We start from the raw sequence: 18,345 nt of genomic DNA, 5'->3' as shown, positions 1-18,345 counted from the left end.
ACATATCATGGTACCCATGTGAATACATATCAGGTGTAATTGAAATAACATTTCCGTATCTCTATTTGTTGTGTTCCTTTAAAAAAAATTAAACTTTAATAAGCACATTAGATACAGGTTGAATATGTGCCATGTAATATTATTAATGAAAACATAGATATATTCTAATTAAAGTTCTGTTAGTGCATTCAACATAAAGGGAAATTCCCAACTGTCTGAACCTAAATTGTTGAATGTGCCAGTTGAGAACAGGGGCGTAATTGGAGAATGAAAGGAAGTTTGAATACAATGATACAAATGAAAACAAGATGCTTTAAAATCTAAATAAAATCTTGAAGATAACATCTAAATGCAATTCAAGGTAGCTTATTGTTATTACCGTTTGAGCCAGAGACAGATTTACATTGTAGTATATTAATAATTACAACACTGTTGAAAGGAAACGCTGCAATACTAATGTTTTATTTCTATAGCACAGTTTAATGAACATAATATGCAAATATGGAAAATCCTTGTAACTATTGTCGCAGGGAAGCTGTAATGTACGTTCCGCTTGGAGGGAATATGTGTTAACGATTGCAATTACCAGCATTGTTTTCATTGCTGTGAGAGTTTTTTCCCCCCCAAAAATAAACTTTATTCACGATTTTAAAATATACAAACACGAGTTAGATAAAGCTGGCGGAGTCAAGGGATATGGGGAGAAAGAAGGAACGGGGTACTGATTGTGGATGATCAGCCATGATCACAGTAAATGGCGGTGCTGGCTCGAAGGGCCGAATGGCCTACTCCTGCACCTATTGTGTATGACTATAACACTGCAAAAACTCTTCCGACATTCTCGGTGGCTATACGTACATTCATTGGCATTATACTTGGTAGTGTTCCCAAACCCATCCTTATGCCAGTCAGCAAGATTATTCTGTTTTTATTTCAGGTTACCTGTATCTACATTGGCGTCTTTACCTTGGTCCCACTGCATTTGTTGGCTGAAGATAACAAATGATTTGTGAACTTTCCTTATTTTCCCACTCAGATTTGGACCAATATATATATATATATTTAAAAACACAATAAATAGGAATACTAGTTGATCTACTGGTGCAACTTTCACTTTGTGCACATGGATTATATAAATACTCGTTTTCCTCTGCTATGTTTGCTCGGAATATATAGGCTGATGTTCAATGTTGAATTTCATTAAGTTAGCATTTGCCAATAGTTGTCTCTTTAACGATTAAAAACAAACAGATGACAACAACAGAAAGTGTGTGGGAGCTTGCAGCGGCCAAGCAGAAAGTGAGCGATCGATTTGCAGGGAGACGCTGGCGGCTGAAGCCCGAGCCCAGCCAATAAGCGAAGCGCGCCAATGTCTGATTGGCCGAGGCCGGGAGCTCCGCGCCATGAATGGAGCTGTCAGTCATTCATTGTGACGTGAGGGTTCCGGCGCGGCGTTCGGTTGGTTTGTGCAGAAAGGGCGGGAAATGCTCAAACGCGGGAGTTTGTGTTCGAGCTGCCACTCCGTCACCGCCAGTTTATTTATTTATTTTCACTATTTTTCCGGCCGTCTCCGCGCACCGTCGCCGCGATGGCGGAAAACCAGGTTCTCTGCGGTTCCCCTAAGCGCGTTTCTGTCATTAAAACCACCCCGATTAAACCCAAACACGTGGATGTGACGCCCACCAGCCCCGGCTTCAGTGATTTCATGGTGTATCCCTGGAAGTGGGGTGAGAACGCACACAATGTCACCCTCAGCCCCGGCGCCTCCTGCACCGACAACAGGAATCTCCAACGCAGACCCGCCACTGTTGCAGTGGAGGCTTTCGACCGGGAACTGGATCATCTCTCGCAGGTCAGTCAGATGCAGACTCTGTTGAGATTAGCATTGATTTGGTCACCTGTTGGATTGCACATTACTTTTTGTTGGTTAGTTGCCTAGCTTTTAGTTCCCCATTCGCCGATTGTTGGTTTAGGCTGAAGATAGACATAAAATGTTGGAGCGGGACAAACAGCAAGGAACGGGTGACGTTTCGGGTCCAGACACTTTTTCAGAAAGGTTCAAGCTTATGGGTTTCTTCTTTTTGCATGCTCTATTTTTGTAAAACATCTGTAAACTGTTTATTTAACGGTGAGTGGCTACTGCTGGTGTTGTTATTGAGTTGCCCAGCTCAGATTGGCGCGCATTTGTTCACCGCTAACTGTCTGCGTCTCCGGCTGGGATGTAAACAGAGCGGGGGAGGCGTCAGCAACAGATCGGTGGCCAGAGCACGCCTCAGCTATTTGATGCTCATTACTTTATCCTCGGAAAATGCCCCTTACAGCCACCGTTTCTAGCTGACTAGCTTGCCGGTTAATACATCGCGATGGTGCATTTGTTATTTTTAAGAGGGTGGGTGCAGAAATGAAATGAATGAAATCACTTCCTGGAAAGCTTGTCAATGCTCCAGCGCGCCAGAAAGACGCAGCTTCCTCCCGCCGGGTTATTTAAAGAGACACGATCTCGTTTGAACGTTCAAACACACACGTCTTGCGTTTACTGTTCTTAACCGTGCTATCGAGTTTCCAAGGCGCCATGAGTTGGTTAGTGTACAATGTTTTAGTCGCAACGATCTTCTTCACTTTTGGCGTAATTATTTTTAAATGTGTTTTCAAATGTAATATTATCAATTATGCGTGTGTAGGGCCCTTGCCCCATCTGGGTTGTTGTTGAAATCCCACATATCTTAAGATTTATCCGCAGTTTAAACGAATCCGGAGCAGTTTGGAGGATGATGTCCTTGTACTCGGGCTTGAGTTGACTTGTGTTGCTCACATCGTAACATCTGTGGTATCTGCAGCTTTGTCAAGTAAGGATTCCGCTATTGACGCCACTCATTGGGTTGGAGGAATTAGTAAACCGAGCCTCCGTGAGCTGCATTGCTTCACAGATAATGGAAAGTGTCTGAAATTTTTGATATTTTTCAATCCAATTCAAAAGGTCTGCAGTTTTTCAGGGCACAGCTGACCAGTCGAGTGAATTTACTACATGTTAGTTGTTGGACACAGTACCGGGCCTTATCTTGGGGAATGTAGCTAGTTATTAAGGCAAATGGGATCCGTGTAGAGTTGGTAGATTGGACTCAAGAGCAAATTTAAAAAAAAACTGCTGTAGAAACTTGGCGTGTCAAGCAATATCTGTGGAAGGATATTGACATACAATGTTTTGGGCCTTGTGTCTTAATAGGAAATAGGTGCAGGAGGAGGCCATTTGGCCCTTCGAGCCTGCACCACCATTTATTGTGATCATGGCTGATCATCCACAATCCGTAACCCGTGCCTGCCTTCTCCCCATATCCCTTGATTCCGCTAGCCCCTAGAGCTCTATCTAGCACTCTTTTAAATTCATCCAATGAATTGACCTCTACTGCTTCTGTGGCAGAGAATTCACAACTCTCTGGGTGAAAAGGTTTTTTCTCATTTCAGTTTTAAATGGCCTCCCCTTTATTCTTAAACTGTGGCCACTGGTTCTGGACTCTCACAACATTGGGAACATTTTTCCTGCATCTAGCTTGTCCAGTCCTTTTATAATTTTATATGTTTCCATAAGATCTCCTCTCATCCTTCTAAATTCCAGTGATTACAAGCCCATTCTTTCCAATCTTTCCTCATATGACAGTCCCGCCATCCCAGGGATTAACCTCGTGAACCTTCGCTGCACTGCCTCAATAGCAAGGATGTCCTTCCTCAAATTAGGAGACCAAAACTGCACACAATACTCCAGATGTGGTCTCACCAGGGCCCTGTACAGCTGCAGAAGGACCTCTTTACTCTTATACTCAAATCCTCTCGTTATGAAGGCCAACATGTCATTAGCTTTCTTCACTGCTAGCTGTACCTGCATGTTTACTTTCAGTGACTGGTGCACAAGGACACCCAGGTCTCGTTGCACTTCCCTTTTTCCTAATCTGACATAATTGAGATAATAATCAGCCTCCTTGTTCTTGCCGCCAAAGTGGATAACCTCACATTTAATGCATCGCGATTGTGCATTTGTTATTTTTAAGAGGGAATGTGCCCAAATTGGGCATAGAAAACAGGTGGTAATGGTGAAGTGATGGATGGGGGGGGGGGGGAAGAAAAGGAGAAAAGACGTGTAAATTATTATTGCGGGTTGGATAAAGAGAAGAACGGAAGCATGTGACGGGTAAAGATAACGACAAGATAGACACAAAACAGGTGTAGATGCTGGAATCTTGGACATAAACAAAATTCCATCCTCTCCACAGACATTGCCTGGCCCCCTGAGTTATGGAGGCACTTTGTTTTTTGTTAGTGACGGGAGAAATGCCAGAAGTACAAGATGTGTAAGGAAGGCAAAGAGGGATAAAAAAAAATTCATAAGCAAACAAGAAACAGATTATAAAGTCATAAGGAAAAGGAGTAGAATTAGGCCATTCAGCCCATCAAGTGTACTCCACCATTCAATCATGGCAGATCTATCTTTCCCTCCTAACCCCATTCTCCTGCCTTCTCCCCCATAACCTCTGTACTAATCAAGAATCTATCTATCTCTGCCGTATAAATATCCACTGACTTGACCTCCACAGCCTTCTGTGGCAAAGAATTCCACAGATGGCAAAGAATTCCACAGATTTATAGAAACTTACAAAATTCTGGTGGACAGGCTAGATGCAGGAAGATTGTTCCCGATGTTGGGGAAGTCCAGAACAAGGGGTCACAGTTTAAGGATAAGGGGGAAATCTTTTAGGACCGAGATGAGGAAAACATTTTTCACACAGAGAGTGGTGAATCTCTGGAATTCTCTGCCACAGAAGGTAGTTGAGGCCAGTTCATTGGCTATATTTAAGAGGGAGTTAGATGTGGCCCTTGTGGCTAAACGGATCAGGGGGTATGGAAAGAAGGCAGGTACAGGATACTGAGTTGGATGATCAGCCATGATCATATTGAATGGCGGTGCAGGCTCGAAGGGCCGAATGGCCTACTCCTGCACCTATTTTCTATGTTTCTATTCACCACCCTCTGACTAAATTTGAGGCATTCTATAATCACTTTAAGGCTAAAAGAAAAACAAAACAGATAAAGTGGGGCCTGTTACAGACAACAGGGGCAATATGTGCATGGAGCCACAAGGTATAGATGAGGTCTTGAATAGTTAACATCGGTATTCACAGAGGACACTGTAATTGGAGAGAGTTGTGAAGGGATAGATAACAGTCTGGTACAGGTCTCCATAACTAAAGAGACATTTGATGCCTTGGTTCAATTGAAGGTGGGTAAATCACTGAGATCAGTGTGTTTTGGTTGTGCTACATGGCCCTACAATTTGGATGCAATTGAGGTAAAGGATGACTGGAGGACAGAAAATATGGTCTTCCTTTTGAAAAAGGGAGAACCCTGGTAATTATAGACTTGTGAGTCTAACATCAGGGGTAGGGAAGATGCTGGAAAAATTCTGAGGAAGAATATTAAAGATCATTTGGAAAGGTGGGAATAAATTAGCGATGGGCAATCTACATTCATCAGACAGACAGACCTTGTCTGACCAATTTGAGTGGTTACTTTGTTACCTCCTCAAATAATTCAATGCGATATGTGTGATTCACGTGAATATCATTAAAGTTTTGGGCAAGGTCCCACATAGGAGAATGGTTTAAAAGTTTGGGGCCAAAAGGTTCCAGGGCAATTTGGCAAACTGAATTCAAAATAAAACACAGTGATGATAGACGGTTGTTTTTGGAGTTGGATGCCTATAGATTTCGCTGTCGAACATGGATCGGTGTGGGACTCTGCATTTTAAACATGGGATTCACTTGGGTGTTGACACGGTAGGCATGGTCAGTAAATTTGCAGATGGTACAAAGATCGGTAGGGTTGTTGATGGTTTGGGAACCAATCCTGGGCTGTAGATAGATACAAACGTGTTGGGGAAGTGGGCTGAAAATTGGTAGGTGGAGTTAAATACAAACAAATGTGGGGTGATGCATTTGGGAGTACTAATAAGGCTGGGACATACACTATGAATGGTAGAGTCTTGGCGTAATGAGGGACCGTGTAGAAGTTCATAGACGCTTGAAGATGATGACAAAGTAGGTACTCAGCTGGGAACGATTGTGGGATACTAGCTGTCATTAGTCAGGACATTGAATATAGAGGTAGGAGGACTATGCTCCAACTTTATAAAACCTTGTTAAGACCTCAGCTGGAGTACTGTAAATAGTTCTGCTCACTAACGTAAAGAAAGGATGTGATGGCTCAGGAGAGGATGCAGAGGAGATTCACCAGGATGATTTGTGGGATGGAGCAGTTCAGTTCTGCGGAGAATCTGGTGAAGTTGGGTTAAGAGGGAGGGGCTTAAATTGAAGTGTATAAAATTGACATTTATAGATAGGGTAAACCATAGAAAGCTTTTACCATATCTCGGGTAGATAAAACTGAGGAACAGCGATTTATGGTAAGGTGAAGGGAACTTGCAGGGGTCTTTGTTCACCCAGAGAATGGGGTGTATCTGGAATGCACTGCCTGAGAGTGTGGTTGAAGCGGGACCCATGACAGCATTGAGGAAGCATCAAGATGAACATTTAAATCTCTGGGGAATAGAGGGCTATGGACTGCATTGGGTGATGGGGTTAATATGGAAGGAGGCCCACTGGTCGATGTGGATTGATTGGGCCTAAAGGTCTGTTTCCACACTGCAATTCCATGGCATTAAAGCAATCCTAGATGCTTCACTGGAGCATTTTCACAAATGGAAAATATGGTGCTGAGCCGATGGAAAAATGAGATGTCCAAAACCTCAGTTACAGAACTGCTAAGGAACACCTTAAAGGGGGCTGGCCAGATTTTGCTTCCGAATGTGAGTTGGGGACCCAGTGTATAGACATTGCTGTTACTAGATGGGCTTGCTACTTGGAACTCTGATTATTCACATTTGATTCTGAACGCACAATTTTGAATCGTAGGATGAGCAAGCATTTAGAAGTTGTCAGTTTTTCCATAATGCTGGTTAAGTCCAGTTATATCCTTGCACCTGTTTGCTTCAATGATCAACCTTGGCATCTTCTGCGGAACTGCGCAAACTTGACAATTGCCTTGGATCCTGTTGGAGCGCAAGGTCATATCTGTGTGGACTTCCCAGTTTGGTTTTGGGACTCCAGAAGGTTTTCAAAAATTGTTTTGTTATCTTAAAGGGATTGTAGATTTGCAACCTTAATTATTGCATCACAGGTTTTTGCAACATCAGAAAGTAACGAGTACATTTTTAACGTGGATTGGGTGCCTCATTGCAGGATGGAACAAGACGTGGCCGCCCAAGAGCGGAGCTAATTCGTGATCTGATAAATGAGGGTGAGCACTCCTCCAGCAGAATCCGCTGCAGTACCTGCAACCGAGTGTTTCCTCGCGAGAAGTCCTTGCAAGCTCACAAGAGAACACACACTGGTAAGATATAATGCATTGTTTGGCAACAGGAATTACTGCAGACCCACACTGTAAGTTATCAGTAGTTGATGTGCAAATATATACATTAATATCTTGCAACAATAAAATTGAGGAAGCTTGGTGGAATGCAGGGTGGGTGAGTAGGAGGGAATGGAAAGTTTGAAATGAGCTCAAAGCTGTTCAAAATTGCTTTAGAACGGTTTGTGGGAGAAGGTACATTCCAGATAAAGAAAAGCTGCCTTGGGAAAACCAGCTCCATAGATGTCCTGTGATAAGGAGATTGTTCAGAGTTTTGATCAGCATTAATCTGATGGCTCTGCAGGGGAAAATATCACTACTTGGCTCTTTCAAAGTTAAATGTTAGCACAATTTACTGTAATAGTCTTGGCTACCCAAGCAGCTAAACCCAAATGGCAGCCTGAAACTGAGACTGAAGCCTAATTGACATCAGATTAGGGTGAGATCAATGTTGGCTGAAATCTAACCCCTCGGTCTCGGAGGCAATAACATGACCAGGACTGATTTAGTTACTTCAGTCCTGGTAAACATCACTAGCGTATGTATTTAGAATAGGTAGGATGACCTGCTGCAGAGCCTTCCTGGGTTATAAAAGACCCAATTTATGAAAATTTGGCTTCATGCAAATTCTTCCATATGTTTTTTAAGTTTGAGAATTTGTGTTCCATGATATTTATTAATGACTGGATATAGTATATATTCCGTTTAAGAAGGAACTGCAGATGCTGGAAAATCGAAGGTAGACAAAAATGCTGGAGAAACTCAGCGGGTGAGGCAGCATTTATGGAGCGAAGGAAATAGGCAACATTTCGGGTCGAAACCCTTCTTCAGACTGGTTTCTTCTTCCCCCCCCACCCTCACTCAGTCTGAAGTATATATTCCATTAGTTTAATTATGCGTAGTTTTGGGATGATTATTCAATGAAATGAAAGAATTGTAGCAAATAAATGTAGAGTGATACACGTGGGTTACTATAGAAACTAGACATTTGTTTTACTGTGTGTTTTATCAATATTTTCTCTTTAAAAAAAAACCCACAAAAGAACCTTGGTATCGTATTCAACCGCACAAGATTTTAAAATCAATGTTTTTGTCAACTGCTCTAGTACATCCTTATGAGACATGGTGCAAATTCAGTTCACAATAGGTCCATGTTAAATAAACAATGAGGTAATTGGTGTCATTTTCAATTAAGATGGTCTGAGTTGTACAACTGTCTTTTTGAAACTTTGCTCGAAAAAGTGATTCTAAGAATACTGCATATTCAGAGAAGCGTGGGGACACGAGAGACTGCAGAGGTTGCACCTTTGAGCAGGAGGAATGCTGGAGGAATGGCAGGTAGTCAGCAGATGTGGAGGGAAATAGACAGACAGCGTATTGGGTTGGGACCCTGCTGCCTGATCTTGATCAGTGTGGGTGTCAGGGGTTATGGGGAGAAGGCAGGAGAAGGCAAGTAGACTTGATGGGCCGATTGGCCTAATTCTTCTCTTATCACTTGTGACCTTATGATCTGTTGATAGACACAAAATGCTGGAGTAACTCGGCAGGACAGGCAGCATCTTAGGGGAGAAGGAATGGGAATTCCTCTAGCAAGATATGAAAGAGCATTATCAGAAAGAAAATTAACATTCTCATCTTTCTGCTAAGTCCTCCAAACTTGCGTAACTGAGAGAGGTTTATAAATTTTTAATGCACTGTACTACTGTGGGTTTCTTGCAGGTGAAAGACCTTATTTATGTGACTATCCAAACTGTGGGAAAGCATTTGTTCAGAGTGGGCAGCTAAAAACCCACCAGCGCCTTCACACAGGGGAAAAGCCGTTTGTTTGTTCTGAAACTGGTAAGCTGTCAAACTCCTTTTGTATTTCAATGCTATCGTCAGCTGCACTGGTTCTAAATGTGTGCACTGCACAATAACCAATCGTGTGTCTCTAAATTCAGGCAGATAAATTGATTTGATGAGTGGATTCTGTAGGAGATTATTATAAAAGTGTAGACATTACGATAGACATTTGCTGGTTCCCTTGGGCAGAATGGCTCTAAAAATGCACTTGTTCGTTCTGTCATGTGCTCGGGAAGTTGTCTCTGGTTATATATGTAATATATTGTGCATTGTATCCCGCGCTGATCGCAGTATGCTATGCAGAGTTGCATATGACCTGGGGCCAATTTTTCTCTCTCCTGGAGCTTTCCATGCTGTCGTTCTGTCTGCGCAAAAGGAACAAATGCCAAATTATGTTTGGCATTAACTCGTAGTCCTTAAGCAGTCTTTTGCATGATCTGAGTACAGATACATAGCAGGGTGTTGCAGGCCAGAAAGAAATTGGCACAAATCCGACTTCCTAATTTGGTGCTGCTCGAACTGCTGATCAGCTCCCCAGTCGAGAGCTTCATCTGCTAGGTATTGTTTAAAAATGGTGAAATTTCCTTGCTTTTTTTGAGGGTGGGTATAATTCTGTAGACACCAAGAAATGCAGTTGTTTTTCAAAAAGAAAAGGATAAAGTTCTGGAGTAATTCAGCAGGACAGGCTGCATCTGGAGGTCACGAATAAGTGACGTTTTGGGTCTGGACCCTTCAAACCCGAAGACCGAAGAAGGGTCCCGAACAGAGACGTCTCGTATTGCTGAGTTACTCCAGTACTTTGTGTAATTTGCCTGTATCAGTCTGTGGGAGGGTGTGTAATGTTTGTTGTTGAGAGGATTGTTGCTCCATCTCCTGGTTTCTGTGCAGGCTGCGGAAGTAGGTTCACACATGCCAACCGTCATTGTTCCAAGCATCCTTATGCACGTTTACGGAGAGATGAAGCATCTAATGGAGCGTCCAAGGCACAGGCTGCGGACAACGATGCTGTTGCAGAGTGGCTAACAAAGTGAGTATGGTCAGGAGTGCTGTGCTCTGGGATATATTGTTATTTTAATTCAATAACTGACATTCCACAGATTAAGTCTCTGACTCGATACACTTGTTGGAAAAATATCTGTGAAGGAACCCATAGGTCCTCGTCCAGATTGCGTTTTGGGCACCGCTCAGTGGAGAGGAAGGGAAGGAAAGAAGAAAGAAAGAATGCGCGAAACAACTGTCCCTCTCTGAATTAGATACTTTATACCTGTTACTAAAATATATTAGTTTAAATATTTTGTTTCCCCCCCCCCCCCCTCCCCCATTTTGCGCTAGCAACATCAAAACTAGTCCTTGTTTCATTTATTATATCTGTTCTGGATCTGGGGAATTGGGGCAGCACAGTGGAGCAGTGATAGAGTTGTTGCATCACAATGCCACAGGCACAGGTTCGATCCTGACCTTGGGTGATGTCTTTGTGGAGCTTGCATGTTCTCCCTGTGACTACGTGGGTTTCCTCCGAGCGCTCTGGTCTGCTCCCCCATCCCAAACACATGTGGGTAAAGTAGGTTAATTGGCTTCTGTAAATTACCCTTGGTGTATAGGAGGGAGTGGATAAGTGAATGGAATAACATAGAACTGGTGTGAACTGGTGATTAATGATCGGTGTGGACTCTGTTCTGTGTGGCCTGTTTCCATGCTGTGTCCCTAAACTAAAATAGATTGAGATTAATTTGCAGCTTTATAGGTTTTGCTGACACCCACCAGAATAGGCATCGTCTGTGACAAGCAGTGGTTCTGTTTATTTCTGTATCTGATGCAACATATTTATTAGTGATGAATATCTTGAAGAGAAATTGTGGTCAAATTTATTAGAAAGGGTAGATTAAGGACCATCTGTACATTTAGTGTGTTTGCCTTTAAAAAAAAAAACACATATTGTAAACTGCCATAAAGGGGTATTGCACATTACAAGGCTTAAACATTATTCAAATGTTTTCAGATCAATGGAAGACGGATGTAAACTGACTTTGTTTCAAAAATGTTTCCTTAATTATGGCTTAATAACAGCAAAAAAACGAATACTTAAATTGTGGAAAATTGCACCCACACCAACGCTTAAAATGTGGATCTCAAATATGTCGGAAATGTTACATCTTGAAGATATGAGATTCGTCCTATCAGGCAAATCAAACCAATTCTTAAAGATTTGGTCTCCCTTTGTCGACTTATTACAAGCATATGGAGCAGCGCAAACTTAGAAATTAACTGTTTCAGAACCGGGTTAAGGGTGGGTAAAGATACGAAGTAGGTATATCCCTTTCAATTTCTCTTTTTTCTTCTTTATTCTCTTTTTTTTCTTATCTCACTTCACTTCTTTGTTTTCTCCTTCGTGCTATACAGCCCTATGGGCTCACATTCTCTTTCTTTCTATTTCTTGCTTTTCTTATCTTTTTTTACTATTAAATTTAAAATAAGAAGTTGTACACGAAATGTAATATATTATTCATGTCTTATATTATTATACACTACTTCTAATAAAAAAAATTTTTATTAAATTGTTCAAAGGATTAGTGGACATGGGGAAGAGTAGGTTGGAACAATTAGAGCAGCTCCTGGTTTGGAGAAAGGGGGTTGCCGAATCTGCAGGAACCCTCCTTGCTGCTTAATTTATTAATGAAGAGGTTGCAGATGCTGGAATCTCGAGCCAAACAGTGCAAGAGGAACACAATAGGCCTGGCAAACATCTGTGGACGCAATGAACACATGACTTTTCTGGTCGGGACTCTTCATACTGATTGGAGTAGGGGAAGAAAGTAGAAAGCGAAGTGGGGATGGGGCAAAGCTTAGCAAGTGCGGGATAGATTTGGATGAGGGGGTCATAATTGTCAGATGGCTTTGTCTCCTTTTCATTCTAACCTTTGTCTATGTCACTTTAATAATGACTTGGATAAAGGGACTGAGTGTAGGTATGTTGCAAAGCCTACCTGAAGCGTCCTTGAAAATCTTCCGTTGTGGGTGTGCGCGATTTTGGCGCCGTTTAGAGGGGGCGGGTTTAAAACGCGATTTTCTCTAAGCTGTTCCAATCGAAAATGTTCAGCCTAGTTAATTATTAACGAAAAATCGCTGGAAGACCCCGTCGCAAAAGCTATTATTAGGTTTAAAGGCCTTGAATAATAGTTATAGTAGTTTAAAAATCAATCTTTAAACCCGCGACCGTCACCAACCGCTGGGTCTCATAAAGCAAATAGCAGAAGTTAGGTTGTATATTTTTACATTAAAAAGGGCTTCTAAAGATCCCGTTATACAAAGTTTACTATTGCGAGTAGCTCAATTTGGCCCCATTATATCGCGCAGTATTTTTCTCGGCATTTGAGGCACAAATCTACCGCAATGTGAACGTTCTAAACCAGCGCGTTCCACAGGGACCCACTGGAAAGCTGATTTAAATGGGCATTTATTTACAGCAATTAAACACTAAATTCCTTCCATTTGGCCTATACATTAATGTAAATGAGATTTAAAAATCATGTTTTATTGTGAATTATTTGTGAATATTATTTGGACATTTAGGCTATTTAAAAATGTTAATCATTTATTAAGAAATGGATAGATGTTTAGATCTAGTAATTGAAGTCTGAAATTAGCTACAATTAGGTAACTAACTAATTATATGCTTTAATTTCAGGTCATCCAAGTAAGATTATTTTATATTTGTTTCAGAATGCTTCAATCTATGATAACTGAAAATTTCATTCAGTTCTCTTAATTTTTAAGAAAGTTATGGGCTTTTGACTGTTCACGATCACAGCTTTTTTGTTATGTCCATAGAAAATCAATAGGGAACAAGATGCTCATTTCCCAGTATGAAAATGGCCATAACTTTTTAAATACTTGAGATATGAAAGTGAATTAGGTGTCAAATTAAACTTATTTTTATGCTTTATCTGATGGGATAAATTACAGACTTGATTTTTAAAATCTCAAAATTTTGTAACATTGCTACTGAGTGCAAGGTATTTGTATTTGGCAATGTAAGGAGAGGGGACAAGTAGGATGTAAGGAGGGCAGTTTATAACGTTGTATAGATTAAGTTGTTGGGCAAAAGCTGAGAAGTATAATGATAGGAAGTGTGCAGTTTTAACCTGGGTAAAGGGATGGAAAAGCAGAATTATATTTAGACAGTGTTAGGAGAAATTTGGGCATTCTTGTATGGAACCAGGAAATTGGCAAGCAAGTAATTTGGGAATCAAATGTAATGTTGGCCTTTTATTGCAAGAGGACTGCAGTGTAAAAGTAGTGAGATCTTGTGCAGGATACTGAAATATCGTATATTGTTCCTTTTTATTAAGGTGGGACATAGTTGGAAGCACTGCAATGAATATTCACTGGATTCACCTGTGGGATATTAAGCTTGTCGTGCGAGGAATTTTGAACTGGAGTTTTCAAGAGTGATCTGTAATCTCATTGAATATTTTGGATTCCTAATGAGCTTGGCACAATGGATTGTGTTAGAATGGTTTTCCCTAATGGAGAATTCTAGCCATTCTCGGGATGAAGGATTAGGTGTGTGCTGAAGAGGGATTTCTTTTGATTTTAGGTTCTTTGTAATTCCCTATTCCTTGGAACTGTCAGTGAAGACTGAGAATGATTTATGGACTAGAAGGGAAATGAGGGTTGTAGGGAGGGCATTTGGAAAAATGTGTGTGACCAAAACTCGCAGCTCTTGTCGGCTCTCTTTTAGTAATGGGAATGAGAGGCAGCATGGCCTGCAGGTGTTATTACATGAGACGTGAATCCCTCAATTCTGTTTTATCAACAGATACTGGGAGACTCGAGAGCAGCGCGTGCCTTCTATTAAGAACACGGGCCAGAAGGCTGACCAGGAACAGCAGGATCCCATGGAGTTCATCCAGTCTGACGAAGATGAGGACGAAGAGAAGAACGGCCCCCGCGCTGCAGCGCGTCGCCGCATGCAAGAGCAACGGGAGCGGCTGCACGGCGCCCTGGCTCTCATTGAGCTGGCCAACTTAACTAAAGCATGATCGTGCCGACAGATACGATGCAATGCATGTATCTCATGAAGGGGAACTGTCTGTGGACTAGTGTCATATTAATCCACTAGACAGAAGGAATGCACCTTATATTTTGCTTATTAATAGGCTGCTATCATGTAGAATTTAAGATGATGATGATGAATGTTGTTGCCCTTGCTTAAAGGAGCACAAGTGTTATGCACTTTTTGTCTGGAAGAAGTCTATATAAAGTTTTAGATTGGTGAATGTTGATAAGCTTTGAAGGATCAGATAACATAAGGAAGGGTAGAGATCCTGCAAGTGCCACATTCTAGATACTGCAGGAATATATAACTTGCATTTATAGTACAAAATGTGCCCCGTTTGTTGGCATGCAAGATGTGCAGTGCCTTTCTGAGATCTGCCTTGCAAAACTAACTTCCAATAGACTTCAACATATACTTAACACCAGCAACATGTAGTTTTAAAGAAGAGGATTTTAATTAGCAGTTGAAAGAGGTACATAATGGCCAACATTTCAGATAGAAGTGTGGCACGACCTTTCTCGGAGAGCAGCTGACTTGTGAGTCCTTTTTCAATTGTAATTGGTTGATCTTTAGGTTTCTTGAGACAGACAAAATCCTGTTCAGTTCCATGAATACCTCTTTACCCCTAGCAAACCTTTAAAATGCACTGATGTATTCACCAAGCTCTTCAATTTGAGAACCACTACTGCATTTGGAAGGGTTGTCAGTGATTTTATTTTTCCCACCATTAGAAAACCTTGACTTATTGGGAATAAATCATTCACTAGCAATAGATATGTAGGAACATTGACTAAATGGGAACCACTTAAGATATATTCTCATTAAACCACAGGTACAATAACATTTTTGAATCCATATCTTGTTTAAAAGACACATGATGTAAACCAAGTTTCTTCATGTTATAGGATGCAGCATTATAGTACCACTAAGACCTTCTTTATAATAGCCTGGTGTGGGAATTGCAGATTACTTTAAATTTGCGGGGGGTAGGGGGGAGGATTATTGCTCTTGGTTGCATCAAACATTGGAAAACAAATTTTGCCCTCTCAATGGTGTTAGAAAATGTGTAACTTCTAGTCTGAGTTGGTCACATATAAACATTGGCACTTGTACAGCTGCTGAAGGTGAGGAGCTGACGTGGATGTGAGAGCAGAGCACTGGGACTGTTCTTTTTAGAGCACTAAAAGGACCGAATACCTCTGTGTGAAACACAAGACAAATTGCACCGTTTGTTATAAATGCAAAGTATTGCGTCCAAATGAATCTAAGCAATCCTGTGAGATCTGGATCAAATATTTGTCAAAATTAGCAGGATTTGTTGTATTTAACTAGTTGCAGTGTGACGTATAAAATTGTACATAACTGTTTAATAAGTACTGGAAATGGTGAGGAGGTTACTTTCTAAACAAAAGCAAATTGCTTACCCTAATTTGATTTGTAAAATGCAGGCTTAGGGCTCTACAAGAGAAATGTGGCACTCATTAATTTAAGTTGTTAGTGAAGTTCGTACCAGGTGATTTTGGTGATGGAAGAAGTTTTGTTGACTTTCCTGTTGGCAACACTAAATTGTATTGCTGTGTCAGTAGTTTTATTATAGTCTTTGCAGTTTTGTAGCTTGCAGTTATTAAAGTGTAAAAATAAAACAATATGTCCTCTGGACAGCTTCAATTTGTTTTTACCATAATCCAATATGTTCTACCTTGTGCTTCATATGCCGGTAAAATATTTAGTTACTGCATGAAATTTTACATTTTTACTAAGTTGAAAAGCTTGACATGCAGATATAGACTAACAGCTGCCATAGTTGCATTTATTTTCCACCAACTTGGTTGCAGCATTGGTTAAAGCAACTGCGACTGAAGAAACTGTCATTTTGAAAGGAAAAAGCAGTCTAGCCTCAGTGTCCAGACATTTGGGATTTCTAAGCCAATTATGCCAATCAGATTCTATTCAAGACTTCCTTCATCGGCTAATTTGATTTTTTTGTTGTGTGTAATTGAAATTTATTTATTTTAGATTGGTATTGGATGTAGCTGATGTCGTTTTCAAAGTATTTTATGTAGAAGCTGGACTACACTTGGAGATGTATAAACTTGCTTTGTTGGAAACTAAATATGATACAGCTACAAATGCTGTGGTTTGTTAGATGATTGCTAACTGTTGAAGCAAACCTCACAACCGTGGTCAGAAGTATGAATTGCTGCTTGACCATGCCGCACCTACCATGTAGTACAGCTGGGCCCAAAGTGTTTAAGAATTAAGGGAGAAACTATAATAATATTCCACTTTTGTATAGTTCTGGGTGGTATTGTAGGTTCATACAACTCCAATCTGTGAAAGGAACCGGAGGTAGAATGGATTTCACACAGAAACCTGTGGTGTTTTTAATTCCTCAATTTTTTTATTTTTTTTTGTTAAAAGGATTTGTGGAATTTAATAGATCTGTAAGCATTTCTAATTTAAACATGTGTGTACCAGAATAAAACTTGTAGTCAAGTTGTGTTGGCATCACTGACTTGCAAGGTTATTTGTCGTCTTGCAAATCTAAAGATTGCTGTGCATTGTTTGTACATTAATATTGCATTGGAGCAAATTGTATTACGATTAAAGTTGATTAACACTTCCCATCTATTGCTCCAAAATAATGTATTTTGTGTTGTGGACTACCTACCCTCTGTTTGAGGAGGTGGGAAAATGTCCTGCGTCCGTCCGGGTGTTTGAAGCCTTTGCAAGGATTAGTAGGCTGGAACCTTCCCCCTTTCCTTTGTGTACTTTGGCTTATGCTATCTTCTTGAGAATTCCCTAAGTAACCGTTTGACGATATACATTTTCAGTTCTACTGATTGGAGCCGTAATATTTTGCTTTGCATAGCACCACCCAGTGGTTCTGAAGACTAGATGTTGCATGAAGGTAATTTCATTATGCAAAAGATTTGGGGAAATGGTTTAATGTTGATGGTGAGGCCCGTACTCCTTTAAAAATGAGCTTTCTTCATTGCACTTATTAACTCTACATTAGTAAATCCCAGTTGATTTTTATTTTTTAAATTGTCATGTAAAAGGGAATGTTGGAAGACAGATGGCGTGTGGGGGGGGAGAGAGAAGAGGCGGTTAATTTTATGTTTGAAATGACATCTGTTTTGCATTTAGACTGTAAAGCATGTACTTTTTTGCACTTGAGCTGTGTTCTCACAGGTACTTTGTTTTTGCAATGTTTCCGTTTCTTTTCTGTTTGCTGTAAAGTGAAATGTGAAACGTTTTGCATTTTATTTGAGTTAGCCTCAGAAGGCTATTTTATGCACTTCTGCTATTTGATTTCTTCAGTGTAAGTGCAAAAGCCACTTTTCCCTCTTCCAGTCTGTATTTCCCCCTTGTGTTGTGACTGATCAACAAACCAAGCTATTTCAGTCTGAGATTTGTCACCAACTTGAATTGATTCTGGCTTTGTTCATTAAGTATCCTGATAAATCTGCTGAAGTTTTAATCAGTACTCTAAATAAATATCAGTAGTGCTTTAAAAAAAAGTGTTTTTTTTTTCATTCAATATTAAAAGGAAATGTCATTTAATTTGTGTCCCTTTGGAAACTATTCATGATAAACTTGCATTACAAAGATGTTGTCTTGGAAATCGTGGATGCATTGATTGTCAACTTCCAGAATGTTATAGATTAACCAGACCAAGTGGGACCCGTTAGGCCCCGTTCCCCCAACGCAATATTCCACCACTGGCTCGCCCATTCTCATAACGCAACCCATTCCCCCAACGCAATATTCCACATCTCAACTATAGCCCCCAACTGTGCAGGCGAGGCTCATTTCCCCTCAAGCCCTAGCAATTCCTCCCCCTTCCTCTTCACCCTCCCTCTACTTTCCCCTCTCCCTCCCTCTCCTTCCTCTACCCTCAGTCAATAGACATTAGGTGCAGGAGTAGGCCATTTGGCCCTTCGAGCCAGCACTGCCATTCAATGTGATCATGGCTGATGATCCAC

General features: G+C 40.8%; 1 protein-coding gene across 1 annotated transcript; it reads left to right on the top strand.

The window, feature by feature from the left end:
- Window positions 1–1,473: 1,473 nt before the first annotated feature.
- Window positions 1,474–17,880, top strand: znf367 (zinc finger protein 367). The gene is made up of 5 exons (XM_033017706.1): window positions 1,474–1,852; window positions 7,287–7,437; window positions 9,175–9,294; window positions 10,186–10,324; window positions 14,117–17,880. Exons 1-5 carry the CDS (start codon window positions 1,589–1,591, stop codon window positions 14,337–14,339), a joined length of 897 nt encoding a protein of 298 aa, XP_032873597.1. The 5' UTR covers window positions 1,474–1,588; the 3' UTR covers window positions 14,340–17,880.
- Window positions 17,881–18,345: the final 465 nt, after the last annotated feature.

This window comes from Amblyraja radiata, chromosome 3 (genome assembly GCF_010909765.2).
Source record: "Amblyraja radiata isolate CabotCenter1 chromosome 3, sAmbRad1.1.pri, whole genome shotgun sequence".
In the NCBI taxonomy this organism is placed as follows: domain Eukaryota; kingdom Metazoa; phylum Chordata; class Chondrichthyes; order Rajiformes; family Rajidae; genus Amblyraja; species Amblyraja radiata.
The sequence above is the reverse complement of the archived record's forward strand: the minus strand, read 5'-3'. Positions and strand labels throughout refer to the sequence as shown.